General features: G+C 44.1%; 1 protein-coding gene across 1 annotated transcript; it reads left to right on the top strand.

The window, feature by feature from the left end:
• Positions 1-127: 127 nt before the first annotated feature.
• Positions 128-19,111, top strand: SNX8 (sorting nexin 8; the record flags this gene model as incomplete). Its single annotated transcript, XM_080354040.1, has 11 exons — positions 128-191; positions 8,117-8,307; positions 10,337-10,454; positions 13,482-13,603; positions 13,963-14,043; positions 14,987-15,147; positions 15,531-15,663; positions 16,723-16,791; positions 17,560-17,709; positions 18,117-18,266; positions 18,998-19,111. Exons 1-11 carry the CDS (start codon positions 143-145, stop codon positions 19,109-19,111), a joined length of 1,338 nt encoding a protein of 445 aa, XP_080210166.1. The 5' UTR covers positions 128-142.
• Between the last annotated feature and the right edge of the window lie 4,529 nt (positions 19,112-23,640).

Raw genomic sequence — 23,640 nt, 5'->3', positions numbered from 1 at the left:
GAAGCTCCCCCGTGCCGTGACCGGCCGCTGCCCGCCCGGCCGCCCCACGCCCCGGCCCCGCGGGAGGCGGCCTCGCTCCGCCCGCGCTGACAGGCGGGCGCTGCGGAGGAAGGGGAGGGCGGCCGCCGGGCCGCGGCCTCACATGACTGCTGCCGCGATGGACGGCGAGCCGCCCGCGGGCACCGGCACAGGTAGGGGCGGCGGGTGCCGCGGGCGGGGGGCAGTGCCGGCCGCTCCCCGGCTCTAGTGGCGCCGCCGCGGTGCCGCCTCCCTCCCGCCGGCGGCTCGGGGAGGGTGACGGGGCTCCTCGGGTGGGGTCGGGGCCGCTCCCCCGCCAAAACCTGAGGTAAAAAGACGCCGCCATCCCCGTTTCCCCCCGGCCCCGGGCTGCCCCGCCGCCAGGCCACGGCCGGTGCCCGTTTGGCGGTGTCGAGCGGTCCCTTCCCCGCTGCCCCGTGGTGATAAATAAGGGGGAGCGCTGGCGGGCGCCCCGGGGCGGTGGGTTTTGCCTCCCCGGCGGGCAGCGCTCGTCCCGGTGCCCGCCGGTCGGTTTGGCCGGGAGCCCCTCTGCGGGTCAGCGAGCGGGGACGGGCCCCTGGAGAGGCGTCCTGGGGGTGCTGACATGAGGCTTGTTCATCTCCTCGTGGACTCGGGGGCGCGTTAAAGCGTGCGGGGACAACCAGCGAAGCGGGGCAGAGACGGTGTCCCAGCCCGGCCCGCACGGAGGCCACGTCTCCGGGCTGACCGCGCCGGGAGCGGGTCCAGCGGGGAGAGGAGGCGGCAGCTCCGAGCGCTGCGGCTGCGGGAACGCGCGGCTGAGTCTGGGGTCGGGAACTCGGAGCCAGATGCTGCCAGCACTTGTTGTGAAACGAGAAATGGAGGGAGCTCCTGGGTGGATTAAGAGAATAACGCGCTAGGCTCGTAACAGTTAAACCGAGGGAAACTTTTAGAGGGAAACGGGATAATACGGTTCTCTAAAGTTCTCTTAAAGTGGGTAAAGTTTCATACTGGCAGTTGCTTTATGCATAATATTATTTTTTCTCTCTTTGGAAAGAAAAGCTGGTAGAGGTAAGTGGGGAGCTTTATGCAGGGAAAAACGGTTTGGTTGGATTATATTCAGGCTCCAGTGAGAGTGCTTTTGATAGGCCTGCGATGCTCCTGATGCGGATAATGCTTATAAATAAATTATTTTGGAATATTTCTGTCCAGGACTGATGTAAGATATTGGGATATTGAACAGCAGCCTTTGTGGAAAAAAAATGTCCTACTGTACCAAAGAAAGAGCTTGGTCAGGTACGTCTGTTATGGATTTACCATCTGCTTCGGGAGCCTTATGGAGATAAAAGTTATCTCTGAGTGTTCTTGGCCTGATTAACCTCTGCGCTGGTGATGATGCTTCGGTAACTGTGTGATCTACTCAGCCCTATTTAGAGAAACTTGGCTTTCTTTGACAAAGCTTAGATTGTGAGCACCAACAGAAGGCGTCTAATGATCTTAGCAATAGAAAATTATTGCTGTGAAAGCAGAAATGCTTTTATTTCTGGCATCGGGATGTGGGTTCAGTGATCTTGGAAGTTTCACACCCGTATGTAACTTTTATGGAGATCAGCAGCTTGTCAGCGAATATTCTGGGAGAATCTAAATCTCCTGAGTAATGAGAGTCCTGAGAAGGACCGTCGATGTCCTCTGACAGCACACGCTAATGCCGTCTCTTTTATTTTGTAGGGTTAAAAGTACTTTAAGACAATCAAGAGAAAAAAAAAATAGGAAAAGGATAATATCCAGTACATTAAATTCAGTTGTTCAATGTTGTTTGTGCTGGCTTTTTATTTTCTCTTTTGCTCCCATTTGATTCTGTTTTGCAATGATGGTGGGGAACTAATCCAGGTGTGTTTGCTGGGGAGGTTTTCTTGGGGTGGTAAATCTTTAACTGTGTACCCAAGCAGGAGGGCTGGGTAGTGAGGGCTGTACCGGCTGCACTCAGTAGAATCTGAACATAATCACTCTGATTTCCCCCATAATCTTGAAGTTTTAGTGTGTTGGTGCAGGGTGATGGAGAGAAATGTGGTAGTTACAGACACATGGAACTGGTATGAAGGGAGAGGAGCTTTGATTGCTTTTCAACAGAATTTGAGATGTGAATGGACTTGTTCTAACTATAAAACATGTAAAAAGACCATCCAGAGACCGTAAGGTGTGGAGCGGCACAGTTTTTAAGGTTTGGGTGTTACGATCACGTTTTCTCCCAGCATAATTAAGAGGATGAGAAACATGCCAGGAGGACAAGAAGCAAAACAAAATGATAAACAGCTGCTGCTTTTGAGGTTTTCTTGACCTGTGTAAGGAAAGATGGTTGTGGAAACCCAGCAGTTTGATAGTTAAGCTAAAATGCCTTTGTAAAAGTTTTCTGGAGGATAGTTGTGTGTGTTATTTCTCTTTGGGTTACCTTTTTGGGCCTGAATTTTTTATACTTCCTACTCTTTGTTAGAGGTGGGTGTGAAAAATGGTAGTTTAGCAATTTCCATTGTGAGCTGGGAAGCTGCCCTAGTGAGGATTTGACTTCTTGTCTCTGAGAACATTCCTTGATGGATTTTTCTTCCCTAATCCTATTATTTCTTCAGCCTGTGTAGGTCCATCTCACTTTATTGTGTTTGCTACAGTTTGGGACTAGGGCTCCTTGGCTGGCTTGCAAATGGAGCATGTTTCTTGTATTCCCAGACTAGGGAAATTGCTTAATTAATCAATTGATGATCTAATTGCTTAATCAATCATTTGATGATCTAACAGCATGGTTAAAAGAATAGGGCAGTAGGCTTAAAGTTAGTTCTTTGTTCTGTCATGTGTTTATTGTGTGACATTGGGAAGCAGTAACTTGGTGCTGGGCTTTTTTGTCTGCTATAGGATGCGATTGTGATACTTTGAGCAGCAGTTTGAGGCTTACAAGGAATGCAGAAATGCTAGTGCCTTATTACTATTATTAAATAAAACTTAGATATCCTCACCTATTTTTGACTTGTGCCATTACTTCTCTGCTGCATCTTGAAAAGCACCAAGTGCTGAGTAGCAATCTGAAACTTATTGGAAAAACAACCAACCACCAAAAAAAACCCCAACCCAACCTGTAACTGTCTCCAACACCTCCAAGACAAAAACCCCAAACAAACAAAAAACCCCCAAACCAAAAGCAGACCAGGCAGTGCAGGGTGTGTATTTGACATCTGTACTGAGAAAGCTGGTTGTGGTTTGCTTCTTTTTTTTAGGGGAAAACCAAAATGTTAGAGCCTGTTCTCCAACATCTAATAGTATGATAGTATGGGTGTTATTTTATATGGTGTTGCTTTGGCATTGGATAGCTTGTATTTACAAATGAATTGTGGGGAGGGAGAAGGAAGGACTCTCTCATACATCTCTTAGAGTGAAGCTGAATGTGATTCCTTTTCTTGAACCTAGTAAGAAATACAACCCCCTCTTCCATGTTCAACCTAGATCTGTGTATCAGCTGTACTAGATCACACAGATCAATTTCTTTGCATTGCTCCTTTCTAAATAAGTATTGCATGGTTTTGAATTTTTTAAGAAAAGCCAAACCCAAACAAGTTGTGTACAGTTGTCTCAAAAAAATGTAAAGCCCGTAGAAGGAAGAAAGGTTTTGTTGTTGTGTGGTTTTTCTTTTTTGGACTTCTGTTTCTCTTTTCTTGTTTTTAGGGGATTTTGGATTATTTAAGAATTCTAAAAAAGAACAAGGAAGGGAATGTGTTTGGAGTTGCATTTGAAATCTGCACTGTCATTCTGAGAGATTGATGTGGACACTGAATTCTGGGTTTACGGAGGAATGTGTTTGATACGATAAGGGGGAAAGGCATTTCCATAATTCCTGAGGCTTTTCATGGGAAGACAGAAAGGAAAGGGAAATGCTGATGAATGATATTTACATTGCTGCTTTAGGATTCCTGGCCCAGGAGTTTGTAGTGGGGCCTTCATTTTTATCAGGGTGAAATGAGAGGTATCTGTGTACAAAAATAATTAATTCTAATAATCCTCTGAATTTCTTACGCACTGAATCACCTCTGGCCTCTCATAGTGGAGAATAAATCACAGCTTTTTTTCTAAAGGCTTTGCTCCCTTTTAGACTCCATCTAGAAAATCTGCTACTAGTATAGCAAGGAATTCTATGGCACCTTCTACTTAAGGGTATCTAATAAATGTAGCTGATTAGCACCCTGATATGATAAAGAGTTGGTGGTAGCAGCTGTCTGTAAAATGGAGATAAGGCCTCCAAATTTGGGTGACAGAACTAACCTAGGGAGGGAGGTCTATGTTGTGATTTACCACCTGGGCTGCCAGCCCTTGCATTGCATTTCTCTTCTCTATGTGCTTACTCATGTAAAACCTACGTGCAGCTTGTCAGACACTTGAAATTCTACTTTGGGTTTCGTAAATGCACGATTTTAGAAAACCTGATTGAGGAAACTGGTGGCTCTGTAGAGGTCAGGCTGCTGTCTGGTTGTGTGAATGGGAGTAATGAGTGCTGGGCACTAACTAAAGTGTGAAATGTGTGATATGAAGTAGTGAAGCTATCTATTTCACTTATTCTCTGGTTAACTTTCTCAATTCTTTTGGTCCAAAGGCTAAAAGAAAAAAAAAGTATTATGCAGTATTTTCATAGTTTTTTTTCCTTTACAACTGAACAAAAATTAGGCTATGCTTTAAATGCTTCTTTAAGCTTTTATTTATTGTCATCTTGTTGTCTGCTTGTTTGCATTTGTGTGCATAGATGTATTATTTTTAACTTTGATATCAAATTGTTTTCAGTTATACCAGAGCACTTCCTGGTGTCTTATTGACAACAGGTTCAGGAACTCTGCTGCAGCAGAAGGCCACAGAAAAGCTGATTCTATATTGCCTGCTGGTCTGTGTTCCAGGAGACCATTCCTCACCTCATTTCCGTATTCACTGACTGCTCCATGGGTATAAACTTTACTAGATAATGATCTGCTGAAACCCAAGGGAATGTTTTCAAAAGTAGCGAGCAAAGAGCGTGCGATGGGAAGCGTTAAGTGTTTGCTCACAATGGATGTAAATCCTTTCACTGGTTGAACACGGGAGCTCATACCAATGAGTTCCCACTATTATCCCCCATTCCTGGCCAGGGCTCTTGAGGCTGTTCCTGAATTGACTCTCCAGTAAGCAGAATGACAAATGGGTTGAAGAACAGCTTCAGTGTATCTTGCTGTGCGGGGTTAGTGTTAATGCTGTGGTGTTTTCTATAACGGGTTAGCAGCTGTTCCAAAGTCATCGTTTTGTGTTCTCAGATCAGCGCTTGAGAGTGTAAATTCACCCTGAGTAGCTGTCTTGTTGATACGGAACATGCTGAGATTATTAATGAAACAGTAATTATTCAAGCTTGTTTGTGTGGTTGTCTGATTTGTAATGATTTCACACATTTAGACAGGGTTGAGATCTAAAGAAGCTACAGAATATTCAGGAAGAGTCAAGTGTGTGAACTGCTGATAAAGAGAAGGTATTTCCTGTAGGTGAATTTTAGAAAGGAAATTTATAGAATAACTTGATGAAAATTGGCAAAATATTACAAAAGAAAGGAGCAACGTGACTGAATTGTCAAAGGAACACCAAGTCTTGTCTAGATTTCTCTATTGGGCTTCACTCTGTAGTGGCCTTACAGGATAATGTGGGTTCAGATCACTGTGGTGGATCTGAGAGCCCATCTCAGCATCAGTTTGGCTGATAATGCCGCAGGTCCCAGGACTTGCGGATGAAATACCAAGGATTCATGATTCATCCTGTAAATCTTTTGCCACTGTGAGGAACCGGACAGTGCTGAGCTCTGGTTTAGGGAGCAGTTTGTGCCATGAAAGCCCCGCTTTGTTGGCCAGCAGAAGACAGAAAGCAGGGAGGGTGATTCAGGAGGCTGAGTGCTGTGTGAGTACGAACTGGCACCGTTCTTGGGGAAGTGGGTGGGCTGCGTTTTGGCTGGCCCCTCTTTGGGGCTCTCACTTGCTCTGGCTGCCTCTGGACCGTGAGCCAGCGGTTCAGCAGCACAGAGTGTGGGATTCCCTGTGAGTGGGTGTGTGCGCATTGGAGGAGTCATAAAATCTCCTGTGTCATGTTGCATTTCACTGATGTGTCTTGAGCAATTAAAAGGGTGTGCATGTGGAAAACCGCTGCTCTGGAGAGCAGGGCTGTCCTGTGCTTTCCATAGTTCTTTTTGCGTGTATTTTGGATGCTTCCTTTTGCTAGTGTGGTTCTGCCCCGTGAAAGATCAGGTGGGCAAAGATTTTTCTACTCTAGAAAAGCTTTTGCCTAACTATCTGTATTCTGAATTTGCTTTCCTCCCTAGTTCAACATCCATGTGGAAAGTGGCTTGACAGATATGTGATCAGTTTATCCAGCAATATCCCATGTCAACGTTGGATTAGCTCACATTATCTTACCACAATTTTCTGGCAGGTAGCTGCAACGTTTTAGAAGCTGCTGTGTAGGTGGGGTTAGTAGGCAATACATTAGTCTGTTAAAGCAGAGGTGTTAGGACTTGCTTCTCTGAGTCACATTACGAGGAATCTGAAAACTGATGAAATGTGTGGGATAAGGTCATTCGTCCAGGATTCGGTTTGGTTTCCTTTTATGGAACAGAGAACCGAGTGTCTGTTCTGAAGCCGTGTACCTGAGGAATCTGCGATTATCGGTTTGCCTCGTTTATCAGGTCCTTAGAGCACATGAAAGAACAGATGGGAGACCCTCATCAGGGGGAGGTCAGGACTTTCAAGTTAAGGATGTGACTTCTTATCTTCCCTGAGTTAATTTCTTGCCCAGTTATCAACTTTTTGAACTACGTATTCAAGCTTACAGAAATGGTTCTTGCTTCTATGGCATTACTGTCTTTTTGTGTTCGTAACATTTTAGATATGTTTAAGAAGGGGTGTAACTTCTGCACAATGGCAAGGAAGGGGTGATGAATACGGCCTAGATTTTTCTGGGTAGCTTTTCATTGGTGGATTCCACTTGCTTTGTACAAGAGCTTGCTCACAATATCCCTCTTAAATAGACATACACAGAGAGGAAGCAACACATCTGTTCCAGACTGCAGAACAGGACTTGGGTATAGGTTGAATAGATTCCATGGTTATAGGCATGTTTTTCACTCTGTTTCTTATGTGTGAAGTGGATAGAAAAAAGGGATTTCTTTGGAAAATGGTGTAAGCTTAGTTTACAGTTGCATGATATGTGCAGTTACAATGTCAAGTTGAGATAATGGGCTGCAGTCAGTCATTTGACCGGATGGCACTCTGCATCTTCATCTTCTTTGATATAACTTGTCCTCCAGGGCTGTATTCTTAAGATCTTTTTCTACTTTTTCATCTGGCCGAGCAGCAGTTAGAATCCCTCTGTCCAAACTGTCCGGCTGTGGTTGAGTTCACTGTAAAGGGCTGGGTTTTAGCTACAAGCAGTGGAATACGTATGTTTGAAAGATTTTGCCAGAGCTTGCTGTGATTGAGGAATTGTTGGGTTGGTAGTCCTTATTAAGAAACTTTTCCCCCTGCTCTTGAATTTGAGGATATTGACATAGTAAATGATTGTAATTCGTGCCCACTCAAGCATATTGTCATAGAGTTTAATAAAATTATGTCAAATTAAGTGCCTCCTTCCTTTGTAATGGCATGTGAAAATGAGCGTATTAAATTTCTGCAGTGCAGTAAAATAACACGTTTTCTTTCCTTCCACGAGTTGTTCTAGGCAGGATCCAAAAGTGCTGAGCTGGAGTTTTGCTCCTTTTGGCAGATCCTGCTGTGGTGGGAGCTGGACAGACAGGAAACACGGGCCTCTTCGCTGATTCACCGAACAAATTTGGCTTGTGATTCCTCTTTTGCTTCGTAGGGATGTCTTTCTGACCGGTGTAATTGGTGGTGCTCCGGGTGTTGTGAAGAGGGAGGTACCAGTGTCTCGAACGTGTGCGGAGCAGCACAGCCTCCCGGGGAGTGGCGGTTCTGGTTGTGTTGCACCACTGTGGGAGCACCGAGCAAGGGAGCAGAATATTTTAAGCCTACCTCTCTCACTTTATCTTATTAGGTCTCTCTTTTTCCCCCTTTTTGTCTTTCAGATTTGGCAAAGCCTCCCGTAAATGAACCGAGGGAACCGGAACAGTTTCTGATGCAGGCGCCCCAGGGAAATCCACTGCTGCTTTCCCACACCCTACAAGAGCTATTGAGCAAGGACAGCGTGCAGGTGGAGCTTATACCTGAGAAGAAGGGCCTTTTTCTGAAACATGTGGAATACGAGGTTTCCAGCAAGGTAATGTGAACGCGTATTGGTCTTAGTGAGAATGTATCCTCCTAAGAACGGCTGTGCAGTTGCTGTTGGCCAAGTCTGGTCTAATTTGATAGAGATGTTGGGTGATGCTGGTTTTTGAGTTGGCCACTTGGATGAGTTTACTTTGAATGCAGTAGCATTGTGCTTTCTTGACCTGGGCTTCTGCATTATGGGGCATCTCCTGACTGATGTCCGATGGATGGTCTGCTAGTTTACGAGCTTGAAACCTGAGCTCTGTACAAAAACAGGCGTGTAGCATTGAAAACAGAATATTTTCATAATGAATTGGTGTAGGCGACTAGATATTACAAACCGTTTTGAGCTAGTGAAGAAATCGTGTTGGCAGTGGGAAGCTGAAATCCTTTAAACACAGAAAAGGTTCTGCAAATGCTTCTGCAGAGTCTGGGCCACTTCCAGTTTACTTGCCCCAATCCTGGCCTGTAGGTTCTGCTCCTGGTGTAAGAGAAGATTGATGTATCTTCTCCTAGTTATAGAGCAGCCAGTGAGATGGATCTCCGGTAGTTTCTGTGTCGTTTTATTCAAGAAGGAAATCTGTCTTCTGCAAAGTACACCATGAGCAATTTGTATCTCCCAGGACACCAAAACATCAGTTATTGAGCAACGTGCAAACTGCTGTAGTCGCTGTTGTATGTATTGAGAGACCCATTTGGAGCCACTTTCTGTAGCACCATTTGGGGCTTTAGGTGTTTTCGATTGACATCCGCAAGTTGGTCAGGCTGTTATGAGAAGGAAAGGGCAGATGCAGTGGATGTTTCTGCGGGCTTGCTAGGACTCGGTGTTTGTTTTTTCCTGTGATTTCAGGGCACAGGACTCAGTGACGCTGGCGGTGTCTCGAGGTTTTGAATTTAGGAACTCATTGCCAGCTCTTTTCAGTTGCCATCATCTCCCCTATGGTTGGAGCTGTAGAACGAAACTTCCTCAAAAAGCAGCATAGTTTGGGCTGGAGCTTCATCTAAGCTCTGCAACACGAATCAACATCAGATTTCAGAGCAGACAGAGGGAGGCCCAGGGGCTGTGTCTGTTGTGCTTCAGTTCTAGGCCTCATTGCTTTATTTTTGAAAATGCGTGGTGCCACAATAAGTGGTGGATTATGTTCAATGTGAGAATGGATATAGCATTGTGTAGTCTTTCTTATTAACCACTCTAGTAGTTGAATCTGTAGTAATAGCACGTGCGAGTTTTATATATTATTTTTAAAGGATTTCTGCCTCCAAAGTATCTTGTTCCAGCTGCTACCTAACTCCTTTTGGAATGAAAAAACCAATTTCTTTGGCCTCTTCTACATATTGATCCCAAGAAATGCAGAGTGAAGGACTAAGGTTTCAAAGGAGCTTTCAATCTTTGTTTATAGATCTAACATCAGTGAGAGGTCTTTCTCTTGCGAGGTTCACTTAGAACATCGGTCATTCGGACTAATACTTAACTTGATCTAAGACTGTTTTGCCACCTCTGAGTTTGAAACTGATACAGAGTAAGTTGCCAAGAGCTGGAGCTTGGGGGCTTGCAGGACATCAAGAGAAGAGGTCTCTAGAGCACTTTAAGAGTGTCGGCACTATTTCTAAATGTTCTGTCTGCTTTGGAACACCAGAGAGTTTGGAGGAGTAATGATACAGAACTCCGCCAGATTTAAGGATATTTGTAGTTTCCTGGGAAACCTCTTGCTTTCCATTCTCTACGCTCTTTTGTCTTGTGTGTGAATGAAATGTGACTTATCTTTTTAACTGAAAATCTTAAAATATCTGTAGTTAGGAGAATGCCATCTCTATTAATAATGGAAAGCTGTTTGGAGTCTTTTCTCCCCGCTTTCCAGCACAAGGCCTCTGAAGATAAGAAATAAGTCATTTTTGTTGTCTTTGGGTGTGATTTCTTTCACTTTTTCCTTTTCTTTTTGGTGCAGCCAGTAGCAAAAAACAAACCCAACTGAAATCCTACTGATTGTGCAGCCTGTGTATTGATCTGTTTCCTCCCCTCCCAACTACTTCTACTGCAGAGATTCAAGTGCTCGGTCTACAGACGATACAATGATTTCGTGGTGTTCCATGAGATGCTGCTCCAGAAGTTCCCGTATCGGATGGTGCCGGCGCTTCCACCAAAGAGGATGCTGGGAGGTAAACCTGGAGGGGTCGTGGCACGAGTGTGATCGAGATGATACTGTTGAAACGTTTAAAAGGTAGAAGGTTTTTGCTGAGAAAACAACTTGGACACTGTAATACGCAATTGGGAGGTGTGGATTATTGCCGACCTAGAAATACTCCATACGTAAGATATTGATGTAAAGTTACAGTGAAGTTTGTTGTTGTTTATTTCTTTTTTTTTCATTTTTTCATTTTGCGTTTGGTATCTAATGACTTTTCAGGGAAGATTTGAGGTCTAATTCTACACAAAGGGGTGGCGAAGTTATGGCTGTGGTTTTTAGGAAAATAGGTTGTGGTGATCGGTGCTGTGGTGCTACCAGCGCAGAATTGCTACCGTGCCGTTGAACAGCTGTAATAGGTATTGCTGTGAGTTGTTCTGGGAAGCATTCAGGATAGAAAAGGGTTGTGGAAATCCCAGTGTTTTTCTATAGCAATAGAAGAGTAAAGATTTAAAAAATACAACCTACCAAAAAACCTCCACAAACCTCTGTATTTAAAGGCTTGAAACTGAAGAGGAGCTGATGGTGTGAAAGAAACGTAATTGCTTCTCCGGCAAGACCATACTTGATCCTGCTGAGTTCGTGTAGGGTCCTGACCTTGTACACACCTAAAAGGGACTGGCAAACACAGGGATGTTACATGAAGAGCTTCAGCGCTGCATATTGTAGTGTTACCTTGCACAGGAGCCTTATGATGCAGGCAATAGTAATTACACTTGCTCAGTTGATGTACAAAAAGGTGTCTTTCTGGCAGGCGAGCCAGCTGCCTTAAAGTAGCTATTGCCCTTTTTTCTCCTGCTCTAAAAACGAGCTGGAAGGGATAACCAGAAACTAAAAGCTGAGGTTGGAAATCATGTCAACTGACATGGATCCAACCACCTTTTAGCTGTTAGAGTAGAAACCAATGCAGCATCCCAAGACCGAAAGCATATCAAAGCTTCTTCAGGTACAATTTTTGCTGCTCTGGAATGCTGGCACTGGTTTCAAACTTTTATTATTTCAAATATTGTATAACTGTATAATATCCTGTCTTGTTTTCTACTTTATCTGTGAAAGAACAAGCTTTTCACTGTCTTGTCTCCTGCCCATGCTGCTAAGCTTAACGTGTTTCAGTAAATAATTTATTTCATTCAAGGAGTCCATGTATTACTACAGTAAAGAAGAACTGGTAAACGGTGAGCAGAGCAGGATGTACAATGAAATGGAACAAAGAAAAATAGTAGTGCTGAAAAGCCTCAATGGTCATATATTCTTATGACAGAATGTAAACTGTGGAGACCCTTCTTCTGAGGTTGTGAAAACCCATCTGTTGAATTTGACCTGCTTCAGAGTTCTCAGCCAGAATTGCCAGAATTTCCATTTCGAGCAACACCTGTAAGCAAAGTGACCTCCTCTGATTGATCTCAGTGGGGAGAGATGCTTGAAAGAAGCCATCAATATATATAATTTGTCAGTCACTGCTGTTTCCTTGCATTGCTGGTGTGTTGATATTTCTATGCATTCACCAGTGCATTTTTTTCCTGCAGATATCTTACGTTTAAGAAAAAACTTATAAGATTAGCTCGCAGACTGTGCTAGGAATATAGTACTAATCCAGTCCAAAACTGTGTTGAGGCAGGGAGGGATGATTGTCTTTAGACCAGTGACTCCATATAGCAAAGCTGTGTAAGTGGACTTAATAGAAACTACAAACAGGAAAAAGGAAATGGAATGATTAGTTTTTGTTTCTGGGTAGGTTAATGGACCTACAAATGGAATTGCAGGATGGGGGATTTGCTGGGTTAGTGTAGATGTGTGTCTCTTCCAGCCTCCTTAGTCCCAGAGCCAGATGGGCAAACTCCTTATACTCAGTGTACTCATCTCCTGAGTTACACTGAGTTACACTTGTGTTTCCATGATGGTCCACTTGCCTCTGTCTGCCAGATGTAGACTGATAGTGTGCTCTGCTCCTTTTGGAACAGCAGCAAACTGAGGCAGATGATGTAGGAAGCGTGTAGATGATTTCAGAAATCTCCTTGTAGGCTAAATACGAACAAAGCAAAATCAACACCTGCAACACTAATGTCAGAAAAATCATTTGGCATGTGATGCTGTGCTAAGGATCATTACAGAGAGTCTGTGCAGCCAGTAATCTACCAACTGAAAACCAAGGCAAAAGAGTAATGCCCTTTCATGGTGCAAATGGATAAGAACATTCCTTTAAATTGTTCTGCGCTGCTTTCTTTTCCTTCACACTTATTTTAGTTTAATTTTTCACCTTTCCTGAAAAACTCCTGGATTTTTTGATTTACTGCATTCCTGTGTTATCACCATACTGAAACTCTGCCTTTTTTCAGGAAGACAAGCAGAACATTTTAGTTTGACAAGGACGGACCCTGGGTGGGTGTCCTGCAGCGGGCTGTGCAGGTTTCCCAGAGTACTTGCTCACATCTTGTGTGAAAAATACAGGCACTGATCTCGAACAAACAACAAAACCCACCTTTATTGTTCCTTTAGCCCCAAAATGCTTAAAAGTGTGGCAGGGGGACCGTTACGAGTTCAACACACTGAAGCAAGTTCTTCAGAATGGTGAGCAAAAGCCCCATGATTATTTGTGGGCTGATCACTTTGTGGTGGCAAGCAGAGTATTGTGCGTTTCCCAAGCAGAGTGAGATTCCCTTTGAGGACCAGCTATGGAATTGATTCAGGAGTTTGTAAGTGGAGGCTTCAACCCTTTGTCTTTGAACAAAGACACCCTGTGAAAATAAACACCCAGAGATGTATATGCTGGATTTCAGTAAGATGTGAAGAACCACTTGAAGGACTATTTGTTCTGGAATATTTGTTCTGTTTTAGGGAGCAGACAGGTTACTGGTAACCCATCGTTCTTTGGTTTTGTTGCAGTGCTTCAGCAAGGGTTAGAAGTACAAAGAAATTCTTGGACTGAGTGCTTTCTTTTTTCTCTTTCTGAGCACCTGTGATCTGTGGCACATTAATTGAAATTTAATGTTTCTCCCCATAGCTGATCGAGAGTTCATAGAATCCAGGAGGAGAGCGCTGAAGCGTTTTATAAACCTGGTGGCTCGACATCCCCCATTCTCAGAAGATGTGCTCTTGAAACTCTTCCTGTCGTTCAGCGGCTCAGTGAGTACTCGTTAACAATAGTCTCGCGTTTGCATATCTTCCTGGAGCTGCTCCGCTGGGCACGGAGTTCACAGTTGCTTCTGACCTTCATGTTGTTGCTCCCTGTGACGAGGAGAATTTTCTCTCAATAAGTATTTCTACAGCTGGAAAGTGGAAGGTAATTTCCCTCAATGCCAGCAGTATAGCATTTTGAAAATGATAACTGTTCTTAGAGGGTACATATTATACTTCTCCTTAAATTAAACTTAACCTCGGCAAGGCTATGTCTGCCTAGTTGTGCCTTACTGTTGCAAAAAAACTGAGACCTGTGTGAATTTCCGTAGTTCTTTCACGCTCATTTGATTCTGTATCTTCTCCAGGATGTACAGAATAAGCTAAGAGAGTTGGTCCAGGGAGTAGGAGATGAATTTATGACCTGCAGATTAGCTACCCAGGCCAAGGTACGTATATGAATTTCTTGCAATGTATTCTCCTTGTTTAAATGGCTCTCCTCAGGTGGATCAGTTCTGGCTTTTAAGTGATGGAGACCTTAAGTGGGAGAGAATTATTTCAAAAGTTTGAAGGACTTTTAAACTTAGAATTTTATCAAAAAGATCAAATAAATATTTGACTCTTAAGGGCTTGATATTTCTAGTTATGTACTCGTTCATGAATATGATAAAGATTAAACAATGAATCCTGCTTGGAACGTTTCTCAGTAATTACTTGTACTTGCATAACAAACAAACAGACATACTGCACAATTTGAAAGTTGATGTCTAGATTGACGCCTTCCCCGTGTGTTCATGTCCTCATTCCGCCTGTTGTCCTCTCCCTGCGCAGGTAGAATTTGGACTGTTATACAGAAGTTAGTTATACTTTTTCTATGCATCTGTTTATCCTAGTAATTAGTGCTACGGCAAGTTTAAAATATACATTCACTGTGTTCGCTGAGCAATTTGAAAGCAAGTTGTTGTTCAGGTTCCTGCAGTGCTAACAGAACGTTTTGCAACTGGAGCTTAATTCAGGCTTTTACCAGCGGTACACAGGTCAAAAAGAGCTGAACTTTCAGCACATGCTTGACTTTGCCAGGTCGGCTGTTACTAGTAGCATCTGATCAGAACCTGTGAGCTTGAAACCTCACTAACCCCATTTTAACTGCATAGATCTTGCCCACTCTGTCTACACCTGGTATTTGAACCTCTTTTTGCCTCTGAAATTTAGGGGTATTTGTATGGCGTCTGACTTGGGCACTTGAATGGTGAAGCTAATTTCTTCAGGGTTGTTACGGCACGGCACGAGAGGGAAGCCTCTCTCTCTGCTGGCTGTATGGTGTACCCACCGTTAACGTAAATCCACGTGCCTTTGATTTATCCACTAGTAATCTCTCTTGCGCTTCTTCAGGACTTCCTTCCAGCTGACATACAGGCCCAGTTTGCTGCCAGCAGGGAGCTCATCAGAAATATTTATAACAGCTTTTATAAGCTGCGGGACCGTGCGGAGAGGATAGCTTCTAGAGCCATTGATAATGCCTCGGATCTCCTCATATTTGGGAAGGAGCTAAGGTAGGTTGGGAGGAAGAGGATTTTTCTGTTGTTGTTTCAGAACTGAAAACTGTTGCAAGGTTTACCTGCAAGTAGTCTGGTAAGAACAGATCTTTCAATGCATGCTGTAGGTCATAATAAAATGTTTCATGCTATGAAAGAAGAAAATGCATGCTTTCCACTGCTGTTCCGTAGAGCAAGAGAAAACACACATACCTTGACACTCAAGTACTGGTTTTATTATTTTTTCCCCTCGGTGTATACACATCTCTGCATTTGTGATTGTGCAGTAGTAGCTCAGCACTGTGAGCTAGTTAGACAGATTTGAACCTCTGTCTGCAAACAGGTGTATCTGCCTAGTGGAATTTGTCTCCTAGATTTGAATACTACGTATCTCCTCCTAGTGCTTTGGGCTCAGACACTACGCCGCTCCCTTCCTGGGCTGCTTTGAATGATAGCACGTGGGGGACTCTGAAACAAGCCTTGAAGGGTCTGTCTGTTGAGTTTGCGCTGCTGGCAGATAAAGCTGTGCAGCAGGTGAGTTCTTGACCTTTTCCTTTCTTTCTTTTTTTCCTCTTTTGTAAAATGAAGGAGGTGCATTGCTGCCTTAAGTTTCATCTTGAACCACGAGCTCTGTGGGCGTTGTCACTTAAAGAGTGAAGAGGGAGATCGTTGTCCAAATTCACATCCTCGACAGCAGCCTGCTTGTTCAAGCTTGAATGGAAAACCTGGACTGTGTTTAAATGGGAAGAAATATAGTAGGCAAGGGAAAGGAGGGAAAAGCCTGCTTTCCTTTTTCATTTCAGATGGTTATTGGACAAGTTGTGCTGCTGTAGTGAGCTGTCCAAAAGTCCTGCTTTAATTCTGTTTTAATAATCTGCTACAGACAATCCAGAATAATTTACTCCTGAATCAAATTTTGATATTCTTATGCTTAAATATTACATGAGAGTAATTCAGACAGAAGCATTGTATTCCTGTGTAAGTGTGCAGCGTGAAAATGACTGTTAGAATAATCTAGGAACATGACAGTCTGGAAAGGAAAAAGAATAGTTTTGTCTTCACTTCCTTTCGTCTCATGGTGTTGGAATACTCAGCACGCTTTTATAGATCCGCCAGACCTGGGCTTTCTCTCCAGAGTTGTTGCTCCAGAGAGCTCTATTGATAGAGGAAGAAAAGGCAGTATTTAGTAAAATTTAAAAGAAAAAAGTGGAATTTGACTTAGTGTCTCATCTCTGCCTTCTGATGCATGAACTCTTGTGGGGAGCATGCAGGTAATTATGGCTTTAATGGATTAGTTAACTTGTAAGGAAAGAAGATGAAAGACTGAAGGAATCTGCGAGAGCAAGAAATTGCAGGACTGAGGCACAGGAGTGCAAACCCAGCTCCTCCTGTTCCTGATCTGCTCAGAGTTTTGTTCTGCATACTGAGGACTAAACACTCCAGTGCCATCTGAAAGATTTTTTGATGGAGTTGTGTAAGTGTTGATGTGCCCTGGAGAATACGGTGGAGGGCCTGCATGGTGTAAGGATGTCGAAACTGTGATGTCGGTTCTTGCCAGGCTTACATAAAATGTACTTTTTCCTTGTTTTCTAGGGTAAACAGGAAGAGAATGATGTGGTGGAGAAGCTGAACCTCTTCCTGGATTTACTCCAGTCCTATAAAGTGAGTCCTGCTGTTCTTCTGCCAATGAGAAAGTTGTTTAGAGCAATCTTGTGCCTTTTAAAGGGTGTAACGCCAACTGGATGGAAAACTGTCTGGGAGGCCAGTTCAGAGGCAAACTGGGCATGTGGCAGAGGGAGGGGAGCGGCTGTTGGCCTCAGCTGGTCAGCTCATCTTGTGATGAGAACTGGCCAAACAGCAAACCCTGCAAGGCATTGAAAAACATGACTGCTTGAACTATGTGGATCAGCTGACTTTTTTCCAGATTTGACTGCTTTTGAGTCAAAGCAGTGAATTAGATCATTGGTTTGATCATGGACACATGAGTTCAGTTACAAATGAAATAATTTTTGTTAATGCTAATCTTACGGTCAAATGCACTGTTCTTCAGAGGCACCTGCTGAAACTGTACATGACAACCTCTCCTGATATTCCCAGGCCTGGACTGAAATAGAAGGACACTGGCAAACTCTTAACCACAGTTAATTGCCAGCACTTAATATTGAGAAGGGCACCAAAGATAAGAGGCCTGATAAGCTCCAAAATATTGGCAGAAGCCATGCTCCAGATTGCCTCTTCAGCTCGGTCTGGGTCCAAGCAGTTCGGTTTCTTGAGTTCTTAAGCTGCCAATGTTTTTTTTACCCTCTTGAAAACAAAAATCTGCAGCGTAGGAAATTACATAAAGTGTGTTTGTGTTCTAATGTACTTGGCTTGCGTGCTCGCTGTCTCTTAGCTTCCACTAAGTACCTGGTTCTTCCTTTTCCCATGAAGGACCTGTGCGAAAGACATGAGAAGGGGGTGTTGCACAAGCACCAGCGAGCGTTGCACAAGTACAGCATGATGAAGAGGCAGATGATGAGTGCCACTGTGCAGAACAAAGAACCCGAATCCGTGGAGCAATTGGAGTCTCGGATTGTGGAGGTAGGGGCAGGTGCCTGGGAGAGCAAAAGGTGGGTCTGGACTCTATGCTGGTGCTGCTGTGTAGCTTGGTCATGTTTGCAGAAAGCCACATAGAGCGAAAGGGTACCTGGACTTTGGGCAACTTGAGCTACCTGCTGTTCTGCAAGGAAAACACGCTTGTTTTCCTCAACACTTATAACTGGCTCTTTGGCAACATATCATTTGCAGGAGCTGTGGAAAGCAACAGTCTGCATGATGAAAAGTGCAGGTACTGTCGTATCAAATGGGTCCAGGAACTGTCTGTTCAGGTTTTTGGTTTGTGTTTGAGTTGTTAGTATGGTGAGGAATTCTGTTTTCTCCTGCTGCAAGTGAACCTCCTTGGCACCCTCCTCCTGGCAGCGTATTTCACAGAGTTCCTCTTCTTTCAGCAAGAAAACGCGATCCTAACCATGGAGCTGCGGAATTACTTCTCTCTGTATTGCCTGCATCAGGAGACGCAGCTTATCCACATCTATCTGCCTCTCACGTCTCACATTTTGGGGGCCTTTGTCAACTCCCAGATCCAGGGTCACAAAGAGGTGAGTTCTTCTGGACTGTATTCTTTTTTCCCAAAATATGAACAAGAATTTGAATGTGTTTGTTTTCACTCGTGGGCCTTCCTCCTCTAACCAACTGTCAAGCTGTGCTCTCACATCGCTTCCTAAGAAGTCACCTAAGGTCTTTCCAGTTTGGGATGAGGATCAAGACTGGCTTCTAACCCCTCTAAAACACCGTGTCTGCTTGCAGCCACTTGCTGTATTTTTCTTTCTTCTTCTTCTCTCACCCGCAGATGGCCTTACTTACCCTACAGGTAGCTGAAGAAGACCCAACCATTCAATATCTTGCTATTGTGTAATGACTGGTGTGTGCTTGCTAGGTGAATCTGATTTTTGTTGTGCTACACAGAAATTAGAGGACAAGGGACAACTTCCTTAGTTTTGATCTAAATCCAAGAGCTTCCCTTTGTTAAGCCCTGAGTGTGGCCTTCAGCATTCCTCATGTACAGACCTTCTTGCCTTTGTTATATGCGAAAAGTGTCTCCTCCTTCAGCTCCCCTGACCAAGGAACATGAAATCTCTTTTCCATACAAGCTCAATGAAATGCTCAGAGAGCTGTGTTGTAGCACCAGTCTAAAATCCACAATCTGGGTCCACTGGACTTCCCCAAAGTACTTCAGCAAATTTGTGTTGTGCTTTTGAGTGCTCAGAAATAGTGCGGTGGGATGATTACCTGTCGCGTTGTCATGTCCTCTCTGCTTTTCCACTCGCAGATGAGTAAAGTTTGGAATGAACTGAAGCCGAAGCTGAGCTGCCTCTTCGTGGGATCTAGCAATATGCCAACCCCACCATTGTCACCTCCAGAGGGAAACTTCTTCTCCAATTAATGCTCTGAGCATCTAGTGTGGAGCAGGAAGTGCAATGAACGAAGGGGTGGGACCTCTACCTCCACATGTTTGAATGAATCTTCCAAACAGCTTGTTTGTTTTTTTTTAAATACTGCTGCTTGAGCTGCTCTCTGATTTAGACAGACTGGATGTGGGGCAGAACATACAGATACAAAGACAATCTCTTAATTTCGAAATGCTCTGGGGCAGAGCTGATGATCATGATCCCGCAGACACTCTCCACAGGCTCAGGGTGTGACCTGGTGCAGTGTTGTTGCTGATGCCTCTGCATCTTGTACTAACAGTCCTCCAATAACGTTTATCTGACACGTCTCTGAAGGAAAGCTGAAAGCCATCCTGCTGACAGGTGTCTGCATTTGATTTCTTACTTTAGTGCAGAATAGGTGCGTGAGGGGGTGGATTCACTAACACAGCTGTGTCGGGGTCAGCACTGGGTTTCCTAGGAGGCCGGGCAGACCGGGTTGTTGCCGCGATTCAGTTCACAGTTGCAGGGCAGCTTGGGAACTTGCTTGTATTTTTCGGTTTGGGGCCAAAGATGGTTCAGGAGCTCAGAGGAGTTTGCCTGGCTTAAATGAGAAAACAATTGAATGAAACACTCCTTAATTGTAAACCTCTCATACTACACAAGCTGAACAGCTACAGTGTAGCTTGTTTAATTTGTTCTGGAGGTTCCAAGATCCATCTGTTGAGTAGCTGTTCAGGACTAGTGGAGAGCTGCTGACCAGAAGGTTGGTGTTTTCTCTGCTCTAATAGCAGATGAAATATCCTGTTACACCAGCAGGCTGGGGCACAATGCTGATAAAACTCATTAGCAAGAAATCAGTATTTATCAAGATGTTACTGTCATTTCTCTGGCTGTGGGCAGCACTGGAGCATGTTTGTGAAGGAGAGATGACAACTGACAGTTCACCATCTCTAACAATAGCACAGTCCTTGGTAACGTGATTTTCTGAATTATTTGGGATTGTGATAAAGGAACTAAACGTTCTCCACAGTTCACTTTGTGTCTCCAGTGATTTTCCCTCATGAGGCAAGGGGCAGAGGGAGGAGACTTGCATGTCATGTTACTTTAGGGGGAAATTGTGCATTTCCTCCAGAGAAACTGATAAGTGAGGAAACCGCAACCGTATGCAGCAAAATTCTGTGTGAACGGGACTCCCCTGGACTGAGCTTCTCTGGGGCCAAAATAGCTGCCAAAGGGGAATTTGAGACTTGGCATTTTCTTTGGGTACAAAGGAAGCACGTTAGCAAGGATGAGCGCTTGCTGTCATACTGGAACCGTTACAGTATTTTGCCATTGGGGAACTTCCCCATTAGCAGGAAGTCTAATTAAATCCTCCAATCACACAAGCTTGTTTTTTTAATGTAGAATATTCAATACAACATGAAGCTCTTCCTAGTCCAGGTGGAAATGATGGGTTAGTTTCTTCCCCTATGAGCAAGAGAAATTATATTACACGCACCCCTCAAAATGTGGTAAAGGGCACTTAATGGGGGTGAATTTGAGTGCTGGGCCTTAAGCAGCATGTCAGGAGGCTTTGGAACAACCTTGCTCAGAATGCAGTACTCAGAGCTGTTGGTGGCAATTCAAATGTTAAGTCTCTTCTGCATGTTGACCTTGTCCGGTGAGACAGATGAACTGCAGGTGGCTGTGACAGGTTCGATTCTTCCTCCTGAAGATTCCCAAAGCGGTGCAGAAGAGATTCTGCTCACAGGTCAGAGCAAACTGGCCAGGGAGGCAAAAGTTTCTGCAGTACAGTGACAGAGACAAGAATAGATAACATCTCAAGAATGGCACAAAAGCTTTTTCTGTTTGACCCTGTCTGGATTGGGAAGATAGTTTGCGGTTCAAGTGTGGAAAGCGTGTTCCCATAGTTTTAAATGCTTTTCACTCCTGGCATCTTTAGCTGGTGCTGGCTGTAATTTGCTTGGTCTTGGTGCCCATCCTCCCTCATTTAGCCTTGTTTGCCTAATGTGGTGAATGGTCAAACTGAGAATATACTGTATGTTCTGGGGCGAGGTCTGATATCTATATAATGGATCTATGTAACTCGTGTGGCTGGGTAGGGGACTGGGCTCTGTTCTGCAGGAGCACTTGCAAACCACAATCCTGAGTGGAACTTTGCACTTCTTACATTTAGAAGAAAGTTACCATGTCGGACTTCATTTGAAAACAAAACCAAACACAACAAAACCACATTTGGGCTTTAGACTGACTCCTTTCCTGTTCCTCTTCCAAGCAAGAATTCTAGAGTCCAAATGCAGAGACTGCGATAATGATAAACAGACCACATGACCTATAAAGAAACTGGAATGACGTTGTTTTGAGAAAACACCCATCAGCAGCCCTTGCCTCTTGGAGGAGAGTGATTTTGGGGGTGGGCTTTTCATGGCTTGATTTTACTCTGTATTTTGAGAACAGCAGCCTAGTATTCTCAAAGCTGATACAGCACTTTCAGACTTAATTTCATACTGGAATGTCAAGCTTCTGTCTCATTCCTAAATACACACATACACTATTTCATACAACTCTTAGCTCTCAAACCTTATTCTGGGGAGACTGGTTAGTGTGCAAATAGCACTATTATGTTTACCTCAACATGTGAGGAATTTCCTTACTGTGTTTGTTTTTAGTTTAGGGATCTGTCAGGCTCGGAGAGCAGCATCGAGGTCAGCTTCCTCCCTCTAGAGAAACGCAGCAGGGAATCGATCAAGTTGTCTATGTACCGTAGTCCATGTAGGGGAAGCAGTTCTCCACGCTCTTGCCTTCTGCAGCCAACAGCCGAGCGGTGCCCAAGAGCGAGAACAAGCCTTAAGGAAGTTGGTTCCGTTGCTGGTAGCTGGGCAGGTTGCAATAAACACTAAGTAAAGCAGGAGACTGATTGGGGAGCGTGCGCTGCCTGTCCGAGAACTGCTGCTCCTCTGAGATGTCGCACCAAAGAGCCCACGTGCCTTCTCGAATGGAAGCTTTCTGTGTGTTGCTTGAGCTCGTGGGGACTTTCATGTCTTCAAAATAGTCATGATAGAAAATGCTTCTGGTCTTTCTGTCAGATCTGTTGTGCAGGTACCAGGGTAGTACACAGCTGGGAACCTGAACTTTGCCTGAAAAGCGTTTTATCAAAAGGGCTATATGTTTTTTGTCACTCCTAAGGTCTCTGCTTCGAGCTGTGAAGTGGCGATATACAGCCTTTTTCACTGCTATCATGTGTTGAAAGGCTTTTCCAAACTATTATCTTTGATCCTTCTTTCCCTCTCTTTCCATCTTCCTTGAAAGTTGTTCCTCCTAAGTCGTAACGTGTTTTCAACAGCGCTTTGCTGCATTCCCGTGCTTTACTCTTCTACTTTGATCATGCAAGGGTGTAATTCCTGGCTAATTCACAATCTTCAATTTGTGCTGCTTCCTAAAATACAAAGATCACCAGCTGGGGACAGAACTTACAACATGTCAGTCTGCAGCAGGAGCAATAACATCATTACTCTTTGTCAGGAGCTAAAAGTCAGTGCTGGTGAAAGCATCTTTGTGAAAGGATTGAACTGTCTGCAGAAGAGGGGAGAGCAAAAAGAAGTGCAGGCCTGAGCTATGCCTGTTCTCTTCCTACTAAACTCCTGCAGGAACAGAGTAATTTGCTCTTTCTCACCACACAACGTACCGTTTCCACCAGGAAATAAATCAAGATAACTTAACAGGTATTGGCTGCCACATTTCCGACCATGCAGTAGGGTCTTACCTCCTGTTACAAGCTGCCTGTCCCCTTGTCCTTATTTTCTCTCCTCTACTTGCCTCAAGCCATTCTCTGTTAGAACAGTGAGAAACTCCGACTGCCGTGTCAGCAGCAGAGGTGAGTAGCAAAACCTTGGAGTAAGTCAGTGTGCAGCACAGAAGGAAAATGAGGAGTCCAGGGTGTTCACTGTTACCTGAGCTACGGCTTACTGAGCACATGAAAAAGGGCAATTTTGAGTGGTATAAATTATTCAGAACTGCTGGAGGGAGACAAGAAACAATCTTGTTCAGAGGGTGTGAATTTTGCCTGCCTGGAATATCCTGTATCTTTGCTTTGCTCAAATAGCCTTATGTATGAAGCACTTTATTCAAATGCAGGAATTAAAGAACTATTACTACAGCTGGTAGACTGGAAATGTTTACAGATCCTATATTACATTCCAAGATTCTATCTGTAAGTGTTATATGTGTTTATAAAAGTGTTTAAAAACAACAAAAAAAGCTTGTGTAAGAAGTTACGTATGTGATGTGTTATTTCTAGCACAGTTCGATTAAGATTTGCTGCCCAGCACGCTGAGTTGTGCTGAGCCGAATGGCAAAGCCCGCAGCCGTAGGTGACTGCACTTTGCAACGTGGACTTGCTGAAAGTTGATTGTGTTCCGCGTATTTTTTACCTGAAATGCTCAGAACAGTTCAAGTTCACAAGAGGAGCCTCAAGAGTAAAAGCAGGGCTTGAACAGAGCATCTACCTCTGCCTTCTTTCTTTACTCCTATAACCTTACGCTGC

This window comes from Nesoenas mayeri, assembly GCF_963082525.1.
Source record: "Nesoenas mayeri genome assembly, chromosome: 15".
Taxonomy (NCBI): domain Eukaryota; kingdom Metazoa; phylum Chordata; class Aves; order Columbiformes; family Columbidae; genus Nesoenas; species Nesoenas mayeri.
Note: the sequence above shows the minus strand (reverse complement) of the source record. Positions and strands in the feature narration are given on the sequence as shown.